Here is a 19,049-nt window from a genome sequence, read left to right as displayed (position 1 = left end):
AACTCTGCATTGTGTTCAATAATAACGCCACTTCTGAATTATCATGGGCTGCTCCCAATTTACTTTCAGATAACTAAAAGCTGTCTTTATTTCTATCCAAGTTGCCTGCTTTATTTCCCAGAACACAAGGATGTGATTTCATTCATGCTGCTCTAGGGGGTCTGGAGTTGATAATAATTTTTCTACATCTGCCCCCATCAGTGTCATCTTCCAATATCTGATGCTCCAGCACTTTTCCCTGGCTTTGCTCATTAGCATTCACAGAGTTGGTGCTATGTTGTGCTAGTCTGTCTGCCACAAACCATTCCCTAATGTTTTCCTGAGAATTCTGTAGAGGACCTGTGGGATAGTCTCATTCCTAGAGTACATTCCTCTTCTTTCTATAACCTTTTGTTCACATAAATTCCTTTCAAAATTAGTGTTACCTTTAAATCATGCACTACTTAAGTATTTAAATAGATTGTGTATTAATTAATATGAGTATCATTGAAATATTTTTAGTGTGTCTCATATATGGTGCATATACTAATTACTAAATTAAATTTAAGGACTTTAAAATAAACACCTCCATATAATATATTTTGGATAATTGATTCATGCGCTCCTCATATCTGCAAATAAAATATGTTTTTCTTACTTAAAAAAAGAAAAAAATCAGTAAAGCCAACCAAACAGAAAAAAAACTCCAAACAAGATGGACTTCAAATAAAAATACTGACCATGTTTGAACGTGAGGTCATACATAATGTTTTGCTTCTTTCTTTCATCAAAACATGGCATTGCTAAATTCAATAGGAAGAGTCTCTCACAAAAATTTAGGAGGAAAAAAGAGAAAAAACAAGGAAAAATGTAAAGGATTTACAGTAAACCCCCATGACAATTTAAAAGATTTATCTTGTTTATCCCCACTAAGGTTCATTTCAGGACATTCTAGGCTCTTAATAGTCTTTTTAAAATTAGTATTGACCTCAATTTATGAGAACTGTATATATTTCCCCTTGGCAAGAGCAATAATTTTAATCTGATCCTACAGCTTTTCCCTTGCTGACGTAAAATTATTCTCCATTTGCTAACTGAGATCTTTGTGGACTGTTTTTTTTTTTTCCTTTTTTTATTCTTTTGAGGCATTCTTGTGGTAATTTCAGTGTAGTAGCAAACCTGAGCAATGGACCTGGCAAAAAGTGTTTGTCACTTTACTAATCAATAGCATTAATTAAACAGGGCGAAAATTTGGTGTCCAAGGTGTACCTATTTGCTTAAAAAAGTAGTGGCAAGATCTTTCATGTTAGTGTTGCCTTCACAGAGCAACAGATTTTTCCTACTTGATTTTGAAGGTTGGGCTCAAGGGTCTCAGAGGTCTTTTCCAACCTCAATCATTCTGTGATTTCACCTAGCTGCATATAAGTCAAACCTTTGCACTACTTGCCAGTGGGTTTTCTGTTTACTTCCTTCCTTTTTGTATAGGACTTTCCTCTATGCAGCACAGTTTGGATGCTGTGTAAAATTTTCAGACAAGTGCTGAGGCCCACTCAACAAAAGCATGAGTCTTATTGATGATGTGTCAAATTACTGTTCTGAGAGTAGACCTTTTAGGTTGCATTCAGCCTTTAATTTGACTGAATTTAAATAGCATAAAACGCCTTTTAGTTGGAACTTGGCTTGCATATTACGTCTCTCATTTCAATGAAAAACATTCAGATGCAAATACGGTTTGTTTGGACTGAGTACAAATGCCACTATCATGACTGATGAAGGCTTTTGATCACACATCTACAAACTGAAACCTTAGAAAGGGAGAGGCTATTTGGACTGGCATCTGCAGTGCCATGAATTATTTAGTTCCCATTATTCATAAATCTCTTTGAAGAGAAGGCGTATGAGGTTTTTAAGGAGGAGTAGTCATAGTTGTGTTGCCAGTTTCTATTTATGCTGTGACTGACTGCGTGTGCAAACTTCTTCTAAACTGCAAGGATTGTGCTGAATGGGAAAGTGTTGTGTGGCTGAAATGATCAGGAATGTCCCTGAAAGGCTTCTTGAGTTTCCTGGGATAACTGTGGGGTGTTCTGTCATTCCTGTCTGCTTTGGTGGGCTCCAGGAGGTGTGCAAGGCAAGAACATGCCTGTAATATTTGGTGAGCTATGCACTTAGTTGTTAGGACGTGGTGACTCTTGCAGGGCACTTGTTAACAGCTGGAGTTTGCTCTGTACTCGTTCACTGAATTACAAATGTCTCTGGGCTGTGCCCTGCCAGCCAGGCAAGAACAGCACCAGCACCCTCCTTTTCGTGTTCTTCTGCTCGGTGCCTTTTATTGTGCAATGTTTGTGCTACAGACGGGTGGCATTCCAGAATATCTGCCTTTCCAGTGGTGATGGAAGCTAACACTGCATAGAAACCCTGCTCTGCTCTGAAGGGAGTCTGTGTGCTTGTTTTGCTCAGTGCAATTGTGTAATAATGTTGTCTGGAAGATGCATGGTGGTAGAGGTGTCAAGGAACGAGTTACAAATACCCAACAGTGTCTTGTTTATTTGCCTTGCAGACTAGTTTGGTGTCTGGGGGAGTAAGGGATATGGGGCTATGTGTATATCCATTTTGGGGATTTGTTTGTTTGTTTTTCAGTAGGATTTCAGACTGCATTACTGAGGAATACCTCAAGTAATGATTTGCCTGGCATATGTCCTTCCAGGGCATTATAAAACTCACATTGGGAGAAAAAGTACTGGGAAAACTCAACATGGAGCTGATGTACAGTTCAGAAATGTACAGAGTTCACAGATCCTTTCTTTACCATAACACATTCATCATTGTAGGAGTAGTAGGAATAGTTCAGTTCCTAAGTCTTAACTAAGAGGATTACCTGAAGAATCACATAATTTTCTGTAAATAATCACTCTGACTGTATGTAGTCTTTAATTTCCTAAAATGGTATTTTTTCTTATGTTATTCAATTTTTTTATCAAAAGTATTCCATCTTGTCATCTTTCCACATTATCATTTTTCATTTCTTTTTTACCTCCCTGCTTTTTAATTTTACTTGGCTTTGAAAAACTGGGGTTTTTTGGTCATCTATAATTTTCAACTTAGCCTAGTATATTAACTACCCACCTGTCTTAGACTCAGTTTTTGAGATGCTATACTACATACAAGCCAGAATCCTTCAGTCTTTTCTTTTTCAATTCACCAAAGCAGGAGAACTTGCAGAAGTGCGTTTTTCTCCCTTCATTTATTTCCAGCAGTCACTCAGAAGCTTTTTTGGTGCTGCATCTACACTGGTCCGTGGACCATTGCTGATGTGTGTGTTTGCCAGCTGCTTGTGCTGACTGCACTTTCACTGTGGATACTCACCCTGCTAAAGATCTTCTCTAATAAATCCTTATTTTGATGACTCTCTGGCAAAACTGGGCTGGTCATGAAATGGATCTGGTCTGGTTTTGAGCTATGGCCAATGTGTACATCTACTGTAAACATAGATCAGTTCTTAAATGATTCTTGCCTACAAACAGTTTCAGTACAGTGGGCACATAATTCAAGGAGGAACAGAAATGTGTTTAATGCTCAGAGCAAATCAAAATGGGGGTCTTGTCCATATTAAAAATATAATATTTGGAACAATTATAGCTTTTGTTTGAAACTTTCATTTCTAAGATTTGTAAACAATGTTTGAAATTCTCAATTTAGTGCTACCCTTTTCTTTTTCCTGTCTGAAAAACATAATGGTTGCTTTATGAGTTTTCATATTCTGAATACACAGGTATATGCTTGTGGATTCTGGTATTCATTCTTGCTGTAATTAATGGCTTGTGTTTCTTTATATAAGAAAAGTGTGGGAATGGGCATGAAATCTTAAGTCTGGAATTGTGAATTGCTTTGATTTGTTATAGAAGTACTAAGATTTAGGTCATAGATGTCCATTTAAACCTAAGAACATCCAATTGTTTGAGCTCTGCACTGAGTTTATTATGGTATTTTTTTCCTCTATCTTGTCAGTTATCTAAGTTTGTTTCTTAGTATCTGGAAAAGTCTAAATGGGTAATATTTGGGTAATAAAAAAAAATCTTATTTTTCTGTTTAAGGTTTTAATTGCCTGCCCTTTAAGGTATGTGCTTGTTTCCACATGCTTCAAGCATTGTCCCAGTGGTCCTTAATGCACAGATTAACCTTATTAAGAAAGCATTTCATACAGATGATCTGTATGATTGTGGTGCAACACTTCTTATCCAGAGACACCAAGGGCTATAATTCAAAATAAATAAATAAAGAGGGAAAGTAATCATGCAAAAACCACACCAGCTGCCTTTTGATAACCTTCTTAGAGCTTCCAGTAGCTAATAAGTAAGCAGAGGTAATATAAGGAGAGTACCAGCTGTTTGTCTGCATTGCTCCTTACTTTGGATGATATGGAGGTGTTTTTTGGGAGGAGAAGGGGGATTGTTTGTTTGTTTATTGCTGGTTTTGTTGGGGGTTTTTTGTTGGGTTTTTTTTGGGGGGGGTTAACATTTCATGCAGGCTGCACAAGAGCTTATTTTCAAATACAAGAACCCTAAACATTTGTGGGTTATCAGACCTGTGGACTGTGACCAGAAAGGAATGCGTATGAGCAGAGTAGACCAAGGAAATTTATATTTGCAATAAGGTAGGACAGCATATACTTTATCAAAAGCCATGACATGAATGTCACAGGTGGCTCTAGGATTGAGAGAAATGGACAAGGCATTGTTTGAGGTGTTTTGCATGTATTGATCTGCAGATGTGAAAAGAACCAAAAGCTCACTGCTTACAGCTGCTTGTGCCCAGTCACAGTTACCTGATGACAGACAATTAAGTACTTTGGTAATTGTTTCCAGGGGGGATCTTTTCCTTTCCCTTTATTCTGGAGACCTGACAAAAACACAGAAACTGTGCAAGTTTGTGTGTATGCACATTTTGTATGACTAACAATTCTGATATCTTCTTTGAGGGGATGAATGAATATCAAAGCTTTTCAAATATTTGTTCTAAGTTTTGAAATAACTGTGAAAGAGATCTGAGAGCAGAGCTGAGGACATGTATCTCTGCCTGACACAACCCTGCTTACAGCCTATCCCTGTGCTTAATTCTGCTACTCCTGAGCTGTCTTTATGCATACTTCTTAAAACCTTCTGTTACCTTGGTAAAATGAAATATGAAAATTGTATTTACTCTTCTTCATAACATAAATTATTGATTTGCACGCAAAATTTCTCTGATGTTTTATTGAAAGCTAGTTTATGATAAAATTGCTTAGTTGCAACTTGCATTGCTTGTAGAAGTTACCTTTCCAGCTGCATTAAAACATGCATAAAGTTGGCATTTTGGGGTGGGCAAACAGTCTTATCTCAATGGTTTTAGGAAGACCCTTTAGGACATGATTATATTCATCTTCTATTTTCACTGTACTGTAATATACTGTGTTGTGTGTTTCCAGCTGCTAATGTGAATCATCTACAGCTGGAATCCTGAACTCTGGTGATGTTTAGATTATAAGATGCTTCTGCTGATCTCCATCATGCCAGTCATAATGAGTATTGAGAACAAAATTACTATATTTATACCCTACTTTTCAGAAAGAAAATGGAGCTGCATGTTTTCCAATGTCTTGTGATTAGTATTGCATAATAAATGTTGTTGCATGTGATAATCTAGTCACGGTTTTAAAACTGAGGAAGGCAATAAAGTGCAAGTTGGAAAACTTATGTTGAGAAAATTTAGATTATTTTTAAGCATACAAGAGGAATAATAAATCTTCAGTTTTGCAAAGAGTTGCATTAAAAAAGTATGCATTCTGTAATTTGAATTCCTGGAAGGAATGAGAAGGGTGAAGGAATTGCACCAGTCTCCTACATATAATGGTTGAGTTATATATCAGCAAAACAATTTAATATTGAGAGGGACAACTGTGCACTGAAAGAGGTGATCAGAAGACCTTTTGAAGTCCCCATCACCAAGGGTTTTAACAATACATTAGGCAATCTGTTAGGAGGGGTCCAAAGACAACTCATGATGCTTCAAACGAGAGGATGCAGTGGCTGACGTCCTCACAATCCTTCCAATTTGTATTTTTTGGTCCCTTTTTCAGTTATATCTTTAACACTATTTTAGGTTTCTGAAGGAAATTACCTGATGTCCTTTTAAGAGCTTGTGTTGTAGATACAATGATGCAGAGATAGAACACAGAATAAATAGAATAAAAGGAGGTCATGTGTTTGAATTCCATTTAGTTACATATGACTGCACAGATTTTTAATGGTATATACACAAAGAGAGGAAGGCTTATTTGAGAATTTATGCATTCTGATTGTATTTGCAAATGCCACTGTGGTATTTTAGGAATCTCCATGAGAAGAGTGTGCAGAACTTATGTATAAAAATTATATTCACTATAAAATGCAAAGACATATCAATAAAGAGAATCAAGGGAAAGATCAGAAAATCAGAAGCAAACAAATTTATCTATGCCAAAGGATCAAGGTTTCTTTAAAACTGCATCCAAAGCTGAAAGAATTCCCAAATCCCATGTTTTTGTGTCATCTGTTGGCCATTCTTCAAGTCTAAGCAGCAGTGTCTTCCTGAATTCAAGAAACTCAAATTCTCACCATGAATTTCAAGTGATGGTGCTGCTTTGTTTCTCCTTCAGTGGCTTTTGGGAAGTGCTGGTTTTGAAAAGGAGGGTGGGAAGGATTCTGCGTTGCAGCACATGGGGTTTGGACGGGTGTCTAGTCTGTGAGAATCTAATAATTTGCATTATTTTCTGGAGGAGATGTTTCTGCTAGGGGTCTTCTGTCACACAGAGGAGCTTTTCCAGTGAGAGATTTAGAGCTGGCATTTAGGTGACCTAAATGATCAGTGATAATCCGTCAGTTTATCCAGAGGGAAAAAATGCAGTTGTTGTCATCATCATCTTCATCCTAAAATTAAAAAGAAAATTGTAAATGTAGGCAGTGTAAAACTAAGTAATTCTTTTCTCTTTTCTCTTTATTTATTTGTTTTGTAATTTTTTTAAACTGGAAATCTGAGTTTAATGTTGGATGTGTTGCGGAGCAAAGCTGTGTGATTGTTGTTCTTTGTTTCCTCCTGCTTTGTGGGGTGGGGGATGTTTTTTTATGCTGCTTCTCTGATCATTTTTCATACTCTATGATCCTAAAGGATTTTAAGGCTGGAGTAAAAAATACAGGTTAATAAATTCGTCCATATGACTGGTGGTGTATTAATTTTTTATTGAAGATGAGAGGACCTCCAGAATTGCTGGAACTGTAGGTTACTGTATTTAGGAGAAAATCAATGCAATATACTTTATGAATGTGACTTTCATCTTTTCTCTTTTCTTCTTGAATAGAGTATTTAGTCATTATGAAGTTTAAATATTTTACTGTTTGTTGTTCTTTCTGTGATTGTAGAGCATCCAGTAGGTGAAATGAGAACAATACTGACCTCAAACCTTTCACTTTCCTTTTTCTTTCCCCTTATTTTTTGAAATAAAAGGTTAGGTTAGCTGGATATCTGGGGAAAATGCTTTTTCCTTTTTTCTATTTTTATTGAGCTATTGAAGTAATTGTATGGATGTGGTTTTCTCCAAAGACAAAAGACAAAACTCCAAATCGAATAATAAATCACATATAAGAGAAAAATAAAATAAAAGCTATATCAAATCTGTCTAAAAGTGTCTACAAAATAGAACAGTGTAGAGACGACTGAGTGTGGAGAAAATATTGAACAACTTGTAGCCACCATTTATCAAAGAATGTAATTTAACAATTGTTGGCATACAAAAAGCAAGAAGTCAGGAAGATGTATCACAGAAAATAAAGCACAATATATTACTGATATTTGAGAGCAAGGGTATATTATGGTTTTTGAAATTTGAATCTAGGCTTTTACATGCAGGAAGTGATTTTTAAAAAGATTGTTTCAGCAGCACAGCTATGGCAGGATTACTTGTCTGATTTAAAAATGCCCTAAAAACATTAGTTCTGTGAAATTTAGCTGCACCTGGCACAGTTTTCCTCCCATTTTCAGATCTCTCATAGTGGGACTCCCCTGAGATCACTGACCTTGTGTTCTTTCTGCTCTGTGATCCCCTCACTCACAGACCTTTCCCTGGTGGCCAACCCTTTTGTTTTACATATGCTGTGACCACAAGAGCCTTCAGAAAATACAATACTGTTTAACCTTGCTAGAGAAAATAGAAGACATTTATTTCTTGGCTTTACCTAGAAATCTAGTAGCTCTGTCATGCCTTTCAACCTGACTTCTGAAAATATGGTCTTTCTTCCTTCTTTGTTTTTCTTTCTTCTCTGGTCTTCAAATTTTTACCTTGAGTTCCAAAAAGGTTACTGTTCACACTTTTCTGTGATATGCCTCCCTGTCCAGAATAATTTTCCTAAGAAAGACAAGACAGGGTCACTAAAGAAAAATGCTGTTGTAAATGTTCTTTTTTTTTACAGATATCCCTGAACATAGGAAAATAATAGAAGTAATTTATTTTTATCCATTAACTGATTGACTTCTTAATTGAGACAAAGAAAGTATGACAACCAGCCACATATAGCAAATTCCAGTTTTTAGGTTACATTGTGCCCAAAATTTATTACTGACCAGTCCTAAACCATTTTGTTTGTATTACAGAAGTTTCAAATCAGTGTCCTGATACAGTAGTATATAAATATACTACTTTGAGGTGGTAGACTCACTGTCTTGGAGAGTTTCTTTCTTATGACAGCAAGCAAGTAAGTCTAGGTGGGAAAAAAGAGAATGTATTATGTGAAATGTGGATAAATCAACAGACTTGCTGAAGATTTAAAGCAAAAATGGGTTCTTTGACTATAAGGTTTGTTGAAACCTACAGTCTTTTTTCACTGACATAAGTGGCATAAAAAACTGAGTTTTACCATATCTGATGGTCCAACCAAAGCCTCAGCTTCCCTCTGCTAAAATTCAGTCTTGATGATGCTCATTCAAAACATTTGTCTATGTTTGTCTTCTATAGCTTTTCATGTAGTAATAAGATGTGGGTAAAATTTTTCAAACACAGTGGATATAGGTTGAAAACTGTCTTCTCTTTACAGTGTGACAAGGAGAGTAAAGAGCGAAGAGAGGAAAATTCTTTCAGCTTTAAAAAAAAAAACAAAAAAACACCTCAATGATAAAAATGAAAGAGAATTTTCCCTCATGCTCAGTTTCAGAAAGAGGGAAACAGCTGCAGCTAGTTGCCTTCTGTAGGCAGAATTATATTTTGAAATACCATTTTCAGCTAATTTGGCTGTTGTGCAGTTTGAACTTTATGAATTGACTTGTAATTGGACCATGCTGTCAATGGGAAAACTTACAAGTATGGAACATGACATTTTTAAGAAGGTTACTGTCATCTAGTCCTCCATTAGTGGATTTGCAGAGAGTTATAATTGGCCTAACAAGCCTAGTAACCTGTCCTACTTCCAATTATAATGTACAACCTCATTTATATATTTTCTTTATTTACTGATGGGTAATAATTCTCTGCCTAGTGCACATGCTTCAAAATAAAGCTGTCTCATCATGGAATGTGAGGGTTCTTTTAATATACATTCATATATGTGCCCATACATGCAAATTATATCACTTGCACATGCATATAATTGTGTGTATATAAATCCTGAAGAGTTCAAGAACATATATATTTTTAATGCATGTATTTATACACACAAACACATATATTTTTATTCTGTTTAATGAAGTACAAAGTCTCCTGTTGCTTTTAAATTTCTGGTGGGGACAGGGAGATAGTGTTGTCTCCAGACCTTTGTTAAGTTTATATGATTACTCTGGCTAGAAGTGATAATACATTCATGTAGATGTAATTCTTGTGACTAAAAAAAAGAAGGAGGCTTGTAAGAAAAAGAACAGGTTGATGAACTCAGTGCATTCATTATCAACTTAGATTTGCATGAAGGAGAAACTGTTCACTTTTATAAAATCAGAATGGCATCATTAATTTTGTTTACTACACAAGCAATTTTTAGCGCGTGTGAGATTTACGGGCAGTTTGCAGGTGAATAGCTCTTGTTAAACAGCCCCATGGAAAGAGCTCTGCAGAAGCATCTGCACTCTCTGTACTTCCCCAAAGCAGAATTTTTGTGTTGTTTTCACTGCAAGGAGCATGTTGACAAGTCACAATGGTGAGCCTGGAAGTAAAGGAGGGATTAGTGAAGAAATTAAATAAAAAAGAGAAAATAAAAGAGGGGAAAAAAATCCCAAAAAGCAGCTAGGGAACTGATATTTTGATGCATTCATAAAGTTAAAAGTTTCAGGTTTTCAACCATTTCTTCATACATGGCAACTTGGTCTTTATTGCTATGCACTCCTTGCTTGTTTTAGTAAAGCCTAACTGGTGAGACTCCAGACTGAAAAAAAAAAAAAAAACCAACCATGCAAACCTTTTAGGTATGAGCAAGAGAAGGAAAGACACCAAAAAAGGGTTTGGTCTTTCTCCTTTTCTTTTACATCTTTTGGTCTCAAGCATAGCTGCCTTTGAATTGTTAATGTAGCTCTGCCCTACAAGAAGGGCCAGCAGAAGAGGAATTACATATTCTGGGCTTTTTTTTTCATGGAGATGCTCTTGAATGAATGCCTTCTCAGAGTGTACTTGAGAATTTAGAGAGGTATGGATTGTTCTTTTTGAGTAATTTAATTAATTCCATTAACAGAGTAATTCCATTAACAGAGAGATTCTATTCTAATTTTGGGTTCTGAGTAATATTTTATTTCAACAACATTATCATATGAATAGAAAACAATGGTTCTGTTTATTTTGGTGATAGAATGGTTGTTACTGAAACATTTTAAACTACAGTCTTAGTTTTTGTTCCCTGTTGGACATGAAGAACTACCACATGACAATGTGTGGATTCAGGATACTCAATGAAGGCTGCAGCGCCTGTCCCTGTTTCTCTCAGTTTGGACTTTGGTCACTGTTGGTTAAAATATCATCTGTTCCTTTTTGGTTTGCATGCTCCATTATGGTGCAAGAACAATCTGAAGATACAGGCTTCAATGAAGAAAAGTAGTGATTGTATAGCAGATTATAAATCATTGGGGTATCTGCAGATTAACTGATGCTTATTTGCATCAGCTTCACAGAAGAAGAATGATGTTTCAAGAAAGAGGAGCAAGGGGATGAAAAAATATTTAGGTTCTTCAGAGTGTACTTTTGGCAAGGCAAATTGTGCTTTAAGTTTTAGAATTCACTAATGTGTGTGCATGTGTTCTCACCTACTTGTGACTAATGATTCGTGATTTTTCTGCACTCCTCACCTTCTCTGCTTTTTTGAGTGTGTATTCTGGTGCATTTCCCAACTTCTCAACAACACGAGGTTTCTGACAGAATCATAGATCTGAACTCTCTCCCAGCACAGCAGTGTCTCTAATAAATAGGTCAAATAATCTTAGAAACGGTGTTTGTTAGCTTTGAATCGATAGTGATGAAGTTTCTCTGTGTTCTTGCTTGCTCAAACTTCTGTCTAATCTATCTTTGTTCTCTTCTTCTTGTGCAATCTTTTCCTTGCTTCCAGTGGCTGCTACAAAGAACAAAGCTAGAGGTGAGTTTCTGCCTGCACCCTTCAATTTGCATTGCATGGTTCTGCAGCCCACGCATTTTCTCCCAAGGTTGTTTCTGCTTCTCCAAAACAAAGAAAAATCTCTTTAGGTTCTGTGGTATGATAGATTGGTTCTTTACAATTTTGTAATTTCACCTAAGTGCATTGTTTATCAATCAGCACTGCTCATGCTGTATTTTGTTAATTGCTTTAATTTGGGAAGTTTTTAGGAAAAAGATAAAACTTAGTGCTTTGTAGTTAGATTTCTGACTTGCATTATAGCAATGTAGGGATATTGATGGCATTTTAATCGAAATGAAGATATTGCATAAAAATGCTCATAAATATGTAAATGTAATTTATATTTTTTATCTCTAGTCATAGTCATAAATATCTGAACAGAGAACAATGAACTCCTAAGTGTCTCCTAAGCATTCCCTGTCTTTTCACACTAGTATAAATGATCATCACTGTTCCTGATAGCATACCAATATATAGAAGGGCATGCTATGATATCTGCAGAGATTTATGGCTTCAGAGCAGCAAGGTGATTGCCACAAATCAGTGTTACAAAGAAGTAAACCTTTCAGAACTAATCATGTAAGGTCAGCAGTGCTGTAAACCATTTCCTGAATTTCAATGAAGCAGTGATGTAGCAAATTTAAGCTGAGGGATGTATTTTGACTTACAGATAAACATGAATTGCTGCATACGTCTTTATATATACAGATGCATGTGCATTTATATGTATGAACATGTATTTTCATAGAAAATAATGAAAATATGTGTTTTACTATAATTTTTATATTATTTTTGGTGGATAAATTTGTCTGAAAATTAAATATCAGATTTTAAGGCAAAAATCTGTGCTAGTTTACATGTATATTGGAAGTTAAGATTCACAACGTTTGCAAAGTTCAATTCCATACGTTGGTTAGCTTGAGGTTGTTGAATGGTAATAGTTGATAGTCAAAGAAAGCACAGCCAATTGAAGGTGTTTATGAATTAGAATAATTAAACCAATAATTAAAATACAGCCCAGATTTGTTGGTTTTTGGTTTTTTTTAAAAAAAAAATCTTTGCATGGCTTTTTGTAAGATCTTTTATCTCAGAAACTTTGCATGTGCTGGGTGACATGAATGAGGGGAGTGAACAAAGTCAAATTCATCTATTTGCCTATGCATGCTTTGAAATTTGCTTTACTCCTTTCTGTACTGTTTTGTATTCAGCTGTGATGCTGTGTAACAGTGGTCAAGACTTTGAGACCTTCATAATTAATGAAAAAAACCCAAACCAAAACATCCACAGAAGCGACTTTTCAGCACAAATAAACACGATGTCATCAGCGTTCAGTGATTAGTTGACATTCCCATATATTGCCATTCAAACAGAAACTGCCCTGGAGGCACAGGAATTGTAGGATGAGTCAGAATTAGTCACCACTCATCTGTGAACATTAGCACACCCTGATTTCAGAAGTGCACATGAATACTGAATGCACTGCTGAAGCTCTGCATGCTGAACGAGGTTTGACACCAGGATCTGAGTTATCTTTGGAGATCTCTTGCTCAGCTGCACAGTGCCTTCAAGAAGTCCTAAACTTTTCCTTCAAATCTGAACAGCCTTGTGATGAAAGCACCCTATATCCACAAGGAATTCAGTCCTGCAATAGTTCAGTCTTTCACCAAAGCCACAGGACCTATTTTATAATCTCCTGTGGTGGAAGACGTGAAGTAGATGATGCTTCACTGCTTTTCTCATTACTCTGTCTAAGCAGTAAAGCAAGGTCTGTTCCTCCTTTTCAGGTCTAACAGTTCTCTAATATGGCGCTGGAAACATCAAATCAAAACTGAGAGAATTCTCTTTTGGAGGAATTTCTCTTTTGGCACTTATAATATGAAATCCAGCAGTCCTTTATGTCTTTACTCTTATGTATGGACCTTCATCTTTCCTTGCTGAAAGTCTGGGATTTGTGCTGCCATTTTCAGCAAGGCACAGTTGACCTCATGCCTGCCCTAAGATCTGAGGATTCCAGAGCACATTATTAAGTGATATTCTGTGGGATCACCTGTCTTTTGTTTGTGCATTGTTGGCATGGAAAAATTCCTGCTGGTTCCCACTTCCCTCCCCCTCCTTGTGGGATTGTGTGTAAACTGAACACCAGAGCCTTTGCTCTCAAACATTGCATTCAATGCTATTTCCTGAAGTATTTTCTCAGTCTTTGTTGAAGACTGCTTGTATTAAGTGCTGTAAAGCAGCTGTTGAACTGTCTACTTTAGCCTTGCTTTGAGGCACTTAGATTCAATTTAGGTTGAAAGGTCATCTGCTCTGCAGGTCATTTGGACTGAGCTACCACGTAAGTAAAACCCACTTAAATCTGTTTGCTCACAGCCTTCCAGTAAAATTGAACCATCTCAAGGATTTCACGGCTCCAGGATGGATTTGCACTATGATTGCTTGATTTTACCATGGGCTTCTTTCTTAGACTTTTGATTACCTGGAAGAAGCTCTATGAAGTTTTTTGTGGTCTCCAGAGGGAGTAAATACTTGGATTTTGCACAGAAAAGTCCTTCCTTTGGACTCCTGGGCAGAAGCTACCACAGGATGTTTATGAGGAGAATACTTGGGACATTTCTAAGAAGTCTAGTTCAGAAGGATTTGAAGGGATTGGGGGGACAGGGAATGAAATGACCATGAAAATGGTCATTGATGGCACTTAATTTGATGAAACAGAAACTGAAGATGCCACCTGAAAATCTCAGACTATCAGATTTTTTTTTTTCAGTGCATGGATATTTTAAATACCATTTCTTAATGTACCAGATGAGATTTGTTTAACTTGATCTCTATAAGAACATTTCCTCTAGCAGAACACCTGTTTGAAGATTTCTTGACCTCTTAAGAGGTGCTATTGTGACAATTTTGGGACAGTATTTTTTCAGATACCTTCTGGCAACAGTTAAATTGGTTTCCAGCCTCAGTGGTCTTACCAGATCTCCTCATGATGTGTCGATTTTCAGCCAGCAAGTGGAAGAGAGGGCCAAGTGTCTTCATTCAAATGTAGTTAGTTGAGGAATGGAGTTCCATGCTCATAATTTTCAGTTCTTTGATACACTCAAGGTCATCTTCTGTTAAAAAGTTATTCCCAGAGCTGTCCCAAATCTTCTGTAGTTAAGTGATTGTTTTTTTGTCCTTCAAAGTATAAATTGGAGTTTTTGATAATGTTGACTGTGAGGTTTGTTGAGTTTTTTTGTTTATTTAATGGTACTTTTTGTTGTCATTACTTCTTTTTTTGGTTGGGAATACTGAGGATAGCAACTTCTTATAAAGAAAAAAAAAGAATATGAAGACCATCTTCTGTTGCAGGAGGGGAAAGCAACCCCTCCAGAAAATTCTATCATCTTCTTGTTGAGAAGTACAACATTCCTTCCTGATCCTAAGACTCTTGTGGCACACAGATTAGAAATGGTGACATTTCCAAGAAGATTCCTAAGTCCCCAAGAAGAAACTTTTTGGAGAGGGGAAGATGTGACTGCTTTAATATTGCAGGATTCATACTATTCAATCTATATAAAAACCTGTTGGATTGGTAACCATTTCTGCCATGCTTCTTTCCCCCAATTTAGCTATGATTGAAACACTATTTTAATTTTTTTTTTTTCTCAGGGGAAATACCATTTTTATCATAGTGCCACTGCTTCTCATAGCAAAGCACTGCTGTAGTACCCACACAATGCTGTATTCTATATTTAATGCTATATTCTCTCTGAAAAACTGGCATAAAAGCTGTACTTCTGATGGTTCTAGGGGATGTCCTTTTAATGGGAGATAATGCCAAGCTTTTTTTCTATTTTAGTATTACAGTTTTAAGTACTGTATGTGTCTTAAACTCTATCTCACTTGCCTCACAAGTTGGATATAACAGCACTGGTTTTTGTACCCTGGTGGATATCCAGGGCATTTTTTGTGATGTGTCTTTTTCTTGACTTCCATTGCATCTGTGTCCCAAAGAAACTCTTTTTATTTTTGAGTACCATGGAAAAACATTTCTTTTCTTTCAGTCATTTATTCTACAAATGCAGAAGTACATTGTTTCTGCCTTGCATTTAAAAGAGGACACTGATTCTCCTTTAGAAACATAAGACTGAATTTAGCTTTAACAATGCTACTTAAGGCTTACATCTCAGTCTGTAATGTAAATCATCATAGCAGTTGATGCACTGTCTAAAAGCATCTTATCCAGGAGGCCAAGATCACTCTGGACTTCATTCACTTGATTTATTTTGTTTGTTCTCATTATGTCAATGAAATTGGTATCAGCTTATTTGAAGCTTAAGTCAGGAGGGATCATGTGAAGAGTGCTGTGCCAACACACTGTTATTGCCTAGACAGTCGTGCAATTGCTTTATCTTTTAGTTAAGAATTTTTTTTTTTCCTCAGGACTTCACCAGATCTTCATCATTGGTCCTTTTCTACCCAGCCATCTCTTTGATTTTCTTGCAGCATATGATAAAGTTTATTGTGTATATTCTGCATAAGTATATTTTTAAATATATAGGTAAAGAATAAGTTTCATTCATAGCAGAGTTTTGACTGAAAACCATGCAAACCAGGAGAAATTTTGTGGGCCAGAACTTGTCAACACAATTGCAAGAACTACTGGGTCTAAACCTATGTTTAAGTTCTCTCTTCAGTACATGGAATTAGCCAAGTATATTTCTCACTCAGAAAATTATTGTAGAATTAAGTCAGTAACACAGCAGCTGTCCATGTAAGGAGCAGGATGAAATAAATGTACACAAAGGAGACCCAAACACAATTATTTTTCTTATTTGCATTATCTTCACAAAGTTCTCATCTATTCAGTTACTGGCATCAGTCAGGCATTAGCTTTGCTGTTTCTTTTTTTTTTTTTCTTGTTGAGGAATAGATAGCTCAGGGTATCATCTGCAAAAATGACACTGCAACATATTATGGCAAAAGTTGTGAACAAGTGGAAGTGTATAGATGTTGAAAGTGTGAATCCAATATAGAGCCTAGGGAAACTCCATAAATCAGTAGTTTGGAGGAGCATTTATTTATGGTTATAAGCTTTCACCCCTGAGACATGTAGAAATAAAAACCTGTCATATTCCACCTTTACTACAAGGTCATTACAAAAAGCTTGCCAGGACCGTTGTAGTAGCATAGCGGGATCTGAAACCTGATTGAAATTTTTCAGATATTTCAGTGCCATTGAAGTAGAGGAGCTCTGCTTTGTGAAACCTTGTGATGTTTTTATCCAAAATACAGTTTCAACTTCTAAAGGTATAATTTTCATATGTCACTTTAAGGTATTAAAGACACCTTTAGTATTTATAAGTGGTTGTACTTTAGAGAAATAACAAAGCCAATGTAGCCTTAATAACCATTCTTTTGCTGTCTCTTTGGTATTTCCTCCCCTGCAGTTTAGTCACTGCTGCCAGTATATAAAGCTTGTGCTTTCCTCCAAGGATTAAACTCTCTCCACTGGTTAAACTTGTGAGGATGGATTTCAGTTTTCCTCCATGATTTCTCACGGACGTTAAGGGTCGGAGTTTTTCTCATATTCAGCATTTCTGATGAGGAGGAAAGTGGTGATGTAGAACCAAATGTCATGCTTGTCTGTGAAGACAGTCCACAAAGAAACAAAAAACCAGAAAAGTTTGGAAGTGAAAAGGTTTTGAAAATGACCATGTTAATTAAGAACACAGAAGGACTGTGAAGGTTTAAATTTAAAATTGTGTTGGGACTTTGTTGATTTTTTTTTTTATATCCTCTTAAATGCAAAAGTTCACGTTAGATCAAGACACTAGATTATTTCATGGTTTAGTTTTCCATTAGATAATGTAAGACATTATAATTTTTTCTCAAAAAATCATGCATATCTACTTAAGTATATTATAATTATGCCTCTTGTAGTAAGAGATTTGGGAGAGAAAGCAGTTGCCTGAGTTCTAGAGGGTCTCTTAGAAAAATCACAAAATATGTTCCTGTCCTTTTTTTCCTTCCTTACGAATTCCAGCTGTATTCCTCAGGGAAAAAAGCTGGAATCATAATGATGATAATAGTTCTTAACAAAGTTGCTAACTGCTCTTTACTCTTTCTAATTATACTTGGGAAATACTGGCCCTTAACATCTGTAAGATCTTTCCAGTGTTGAGAGAGCTGAAATTTCCACGTCGTGAATGCAGTCAAAATGCTCACCATCGTGGTTCCTGCCAGAATTCTTCTGCCATTCAAGGACCCAAGTCCTGCTACATAAAAAGGAGACCAAAAACATGAATCAGGTTTCCATTTTTAAGTGGAGCAGTGCTAGAAGCAGCAGATTGACAAGTCCTCTCTACTACTTTTGATGCAATTTATTCTGTTTTCCAGAAGAGATGCAAAAATCAGTATTATCAGCTGTGATCCTATAACACACTCACTGAAGTTGCAGGTTATTATGGAATAGAGGTGCTCTAACAGCACAGAAATAGCAAAGGAAGGCACAAACCCCACCTGAAATGAGATCTGTGGGGGCAGGCTATTGCTGTCAACATGTCCTTTTTATTTCAGAGGCATCTACACTGAGCCAATGTGTCAGTCATTTATTGGCTAAATGTTTTTTAGCCAATTTGGGATGGTGTAAGGACAGTGTCTGTTATCAGGCTTGTGAAGTGCAACACAGCTTTGGGAGGGGACTCTAGGGAGGATGTTCCACTCTGAGGTGAAGCTGGTTATCTTTGACTAAAGCATTTTGTCAGTTCTTATTCCCCAACTCCGAGAGGCCGCTCTTCCCTCCACAATGGCTAATACAAATTCTGATTGCCTTTCTTTTCTTTCAATTTTTCTGTGCTCATTTGGGTGAGACTGTCAAAAGCAGTGTGTTAGGAGAGCTTGCCATACTTGAATAGAACTCTGCTGGAAGTGTGGTTGCTTTATTTGCCATTTGGATGGATGTGCTGCTGTAAATCTGGTCATGGTTTTGAGCCTTGGGCCCTTATGACTATCTGCAAAGAAATTCCAAAGGCAGTGCGTTGCATTTCAGACACATATTGCTGTGTGCTGGCTCAGTTAAGTAATTTGTCAGATTCCAGTCAGACAAAACACTTTGCTTCAGAGTCTAGACTGTTGATTTAGGCACAATCAAAAGGATACAGTGAGTTCCCAAGACGTGTTCATCATATATTCTATATGCTGTAGAATTGTTGGACATGAGTGCCTAATATCTGGCAGGTGGATGTGGCTGCTGCTCTGAGGCAGGTTGTCAACTTCTTTGTCCTAAATATCTAAATTTCTCAGCTTCTATTGAAGTTTTGGGTTTGTTTGTTTGTTTGTTGGGGTTTTTTTGTTTGTTTGTTTTTTTTTCCTTATAGAGAAAATGGAATTGATAATAATACTTAAATACAGGAGAAAAGGTAATAGTTGGTGTACAGGTTAAACCCATGGTCACTGATTTTTGTATTT

The 19,049-nt window shown here is 36.5% G+C and overlaps 1 protein-coding gene across 3 annotated transcripts in view; it reads left to right on the top strand.

Annotated features, from left to right (window-relative positions):
- The window catches only part of CADM2 (cell adhesion molecule 2), a 558,258-nt gene that overhangs the window by 348,884 nt on the left and 190,325 nt on the right, over window positions 1-19,049 (top strand). For 2 of the 3 annotated variants that reach the window (XM_033051286.1, XM_033051284.1), the window contains exon 2: window positions 11,559-11,585. The exons of the other annotated variant lie outside the window; for it this stretch is intronic. In XM_033051286.1, the coding sequence (XP_032907177.1) occupies window positions 11,559-11,585 (27 nt within the window). The remainder of the gene's footprint in view (window positions 1-11,558; window positions 11,586-19,049) is intronic. 3 annotated transcript variants of the gene reach the window in all.

Source organism: Catharus ustulatus, chromosome 2 (genome assembly GCF_009819885.2).
Source record: "Catharus ustulatus isolate bCatUst1 chromosome 2, bCatUst1.pri.v2, whole genome shotgun sequence".
NCBI classification, from domain to species: Eukaryota; Metazoa; Chordata; class Aves; order Passeriformes; family Turdidae; genus Catharus; species Catharus ustulatus.
Note: the sequence above shows the minus strand (reverse complement) of the source record. Positions and strands in the feature narration are given on the sequence as shown.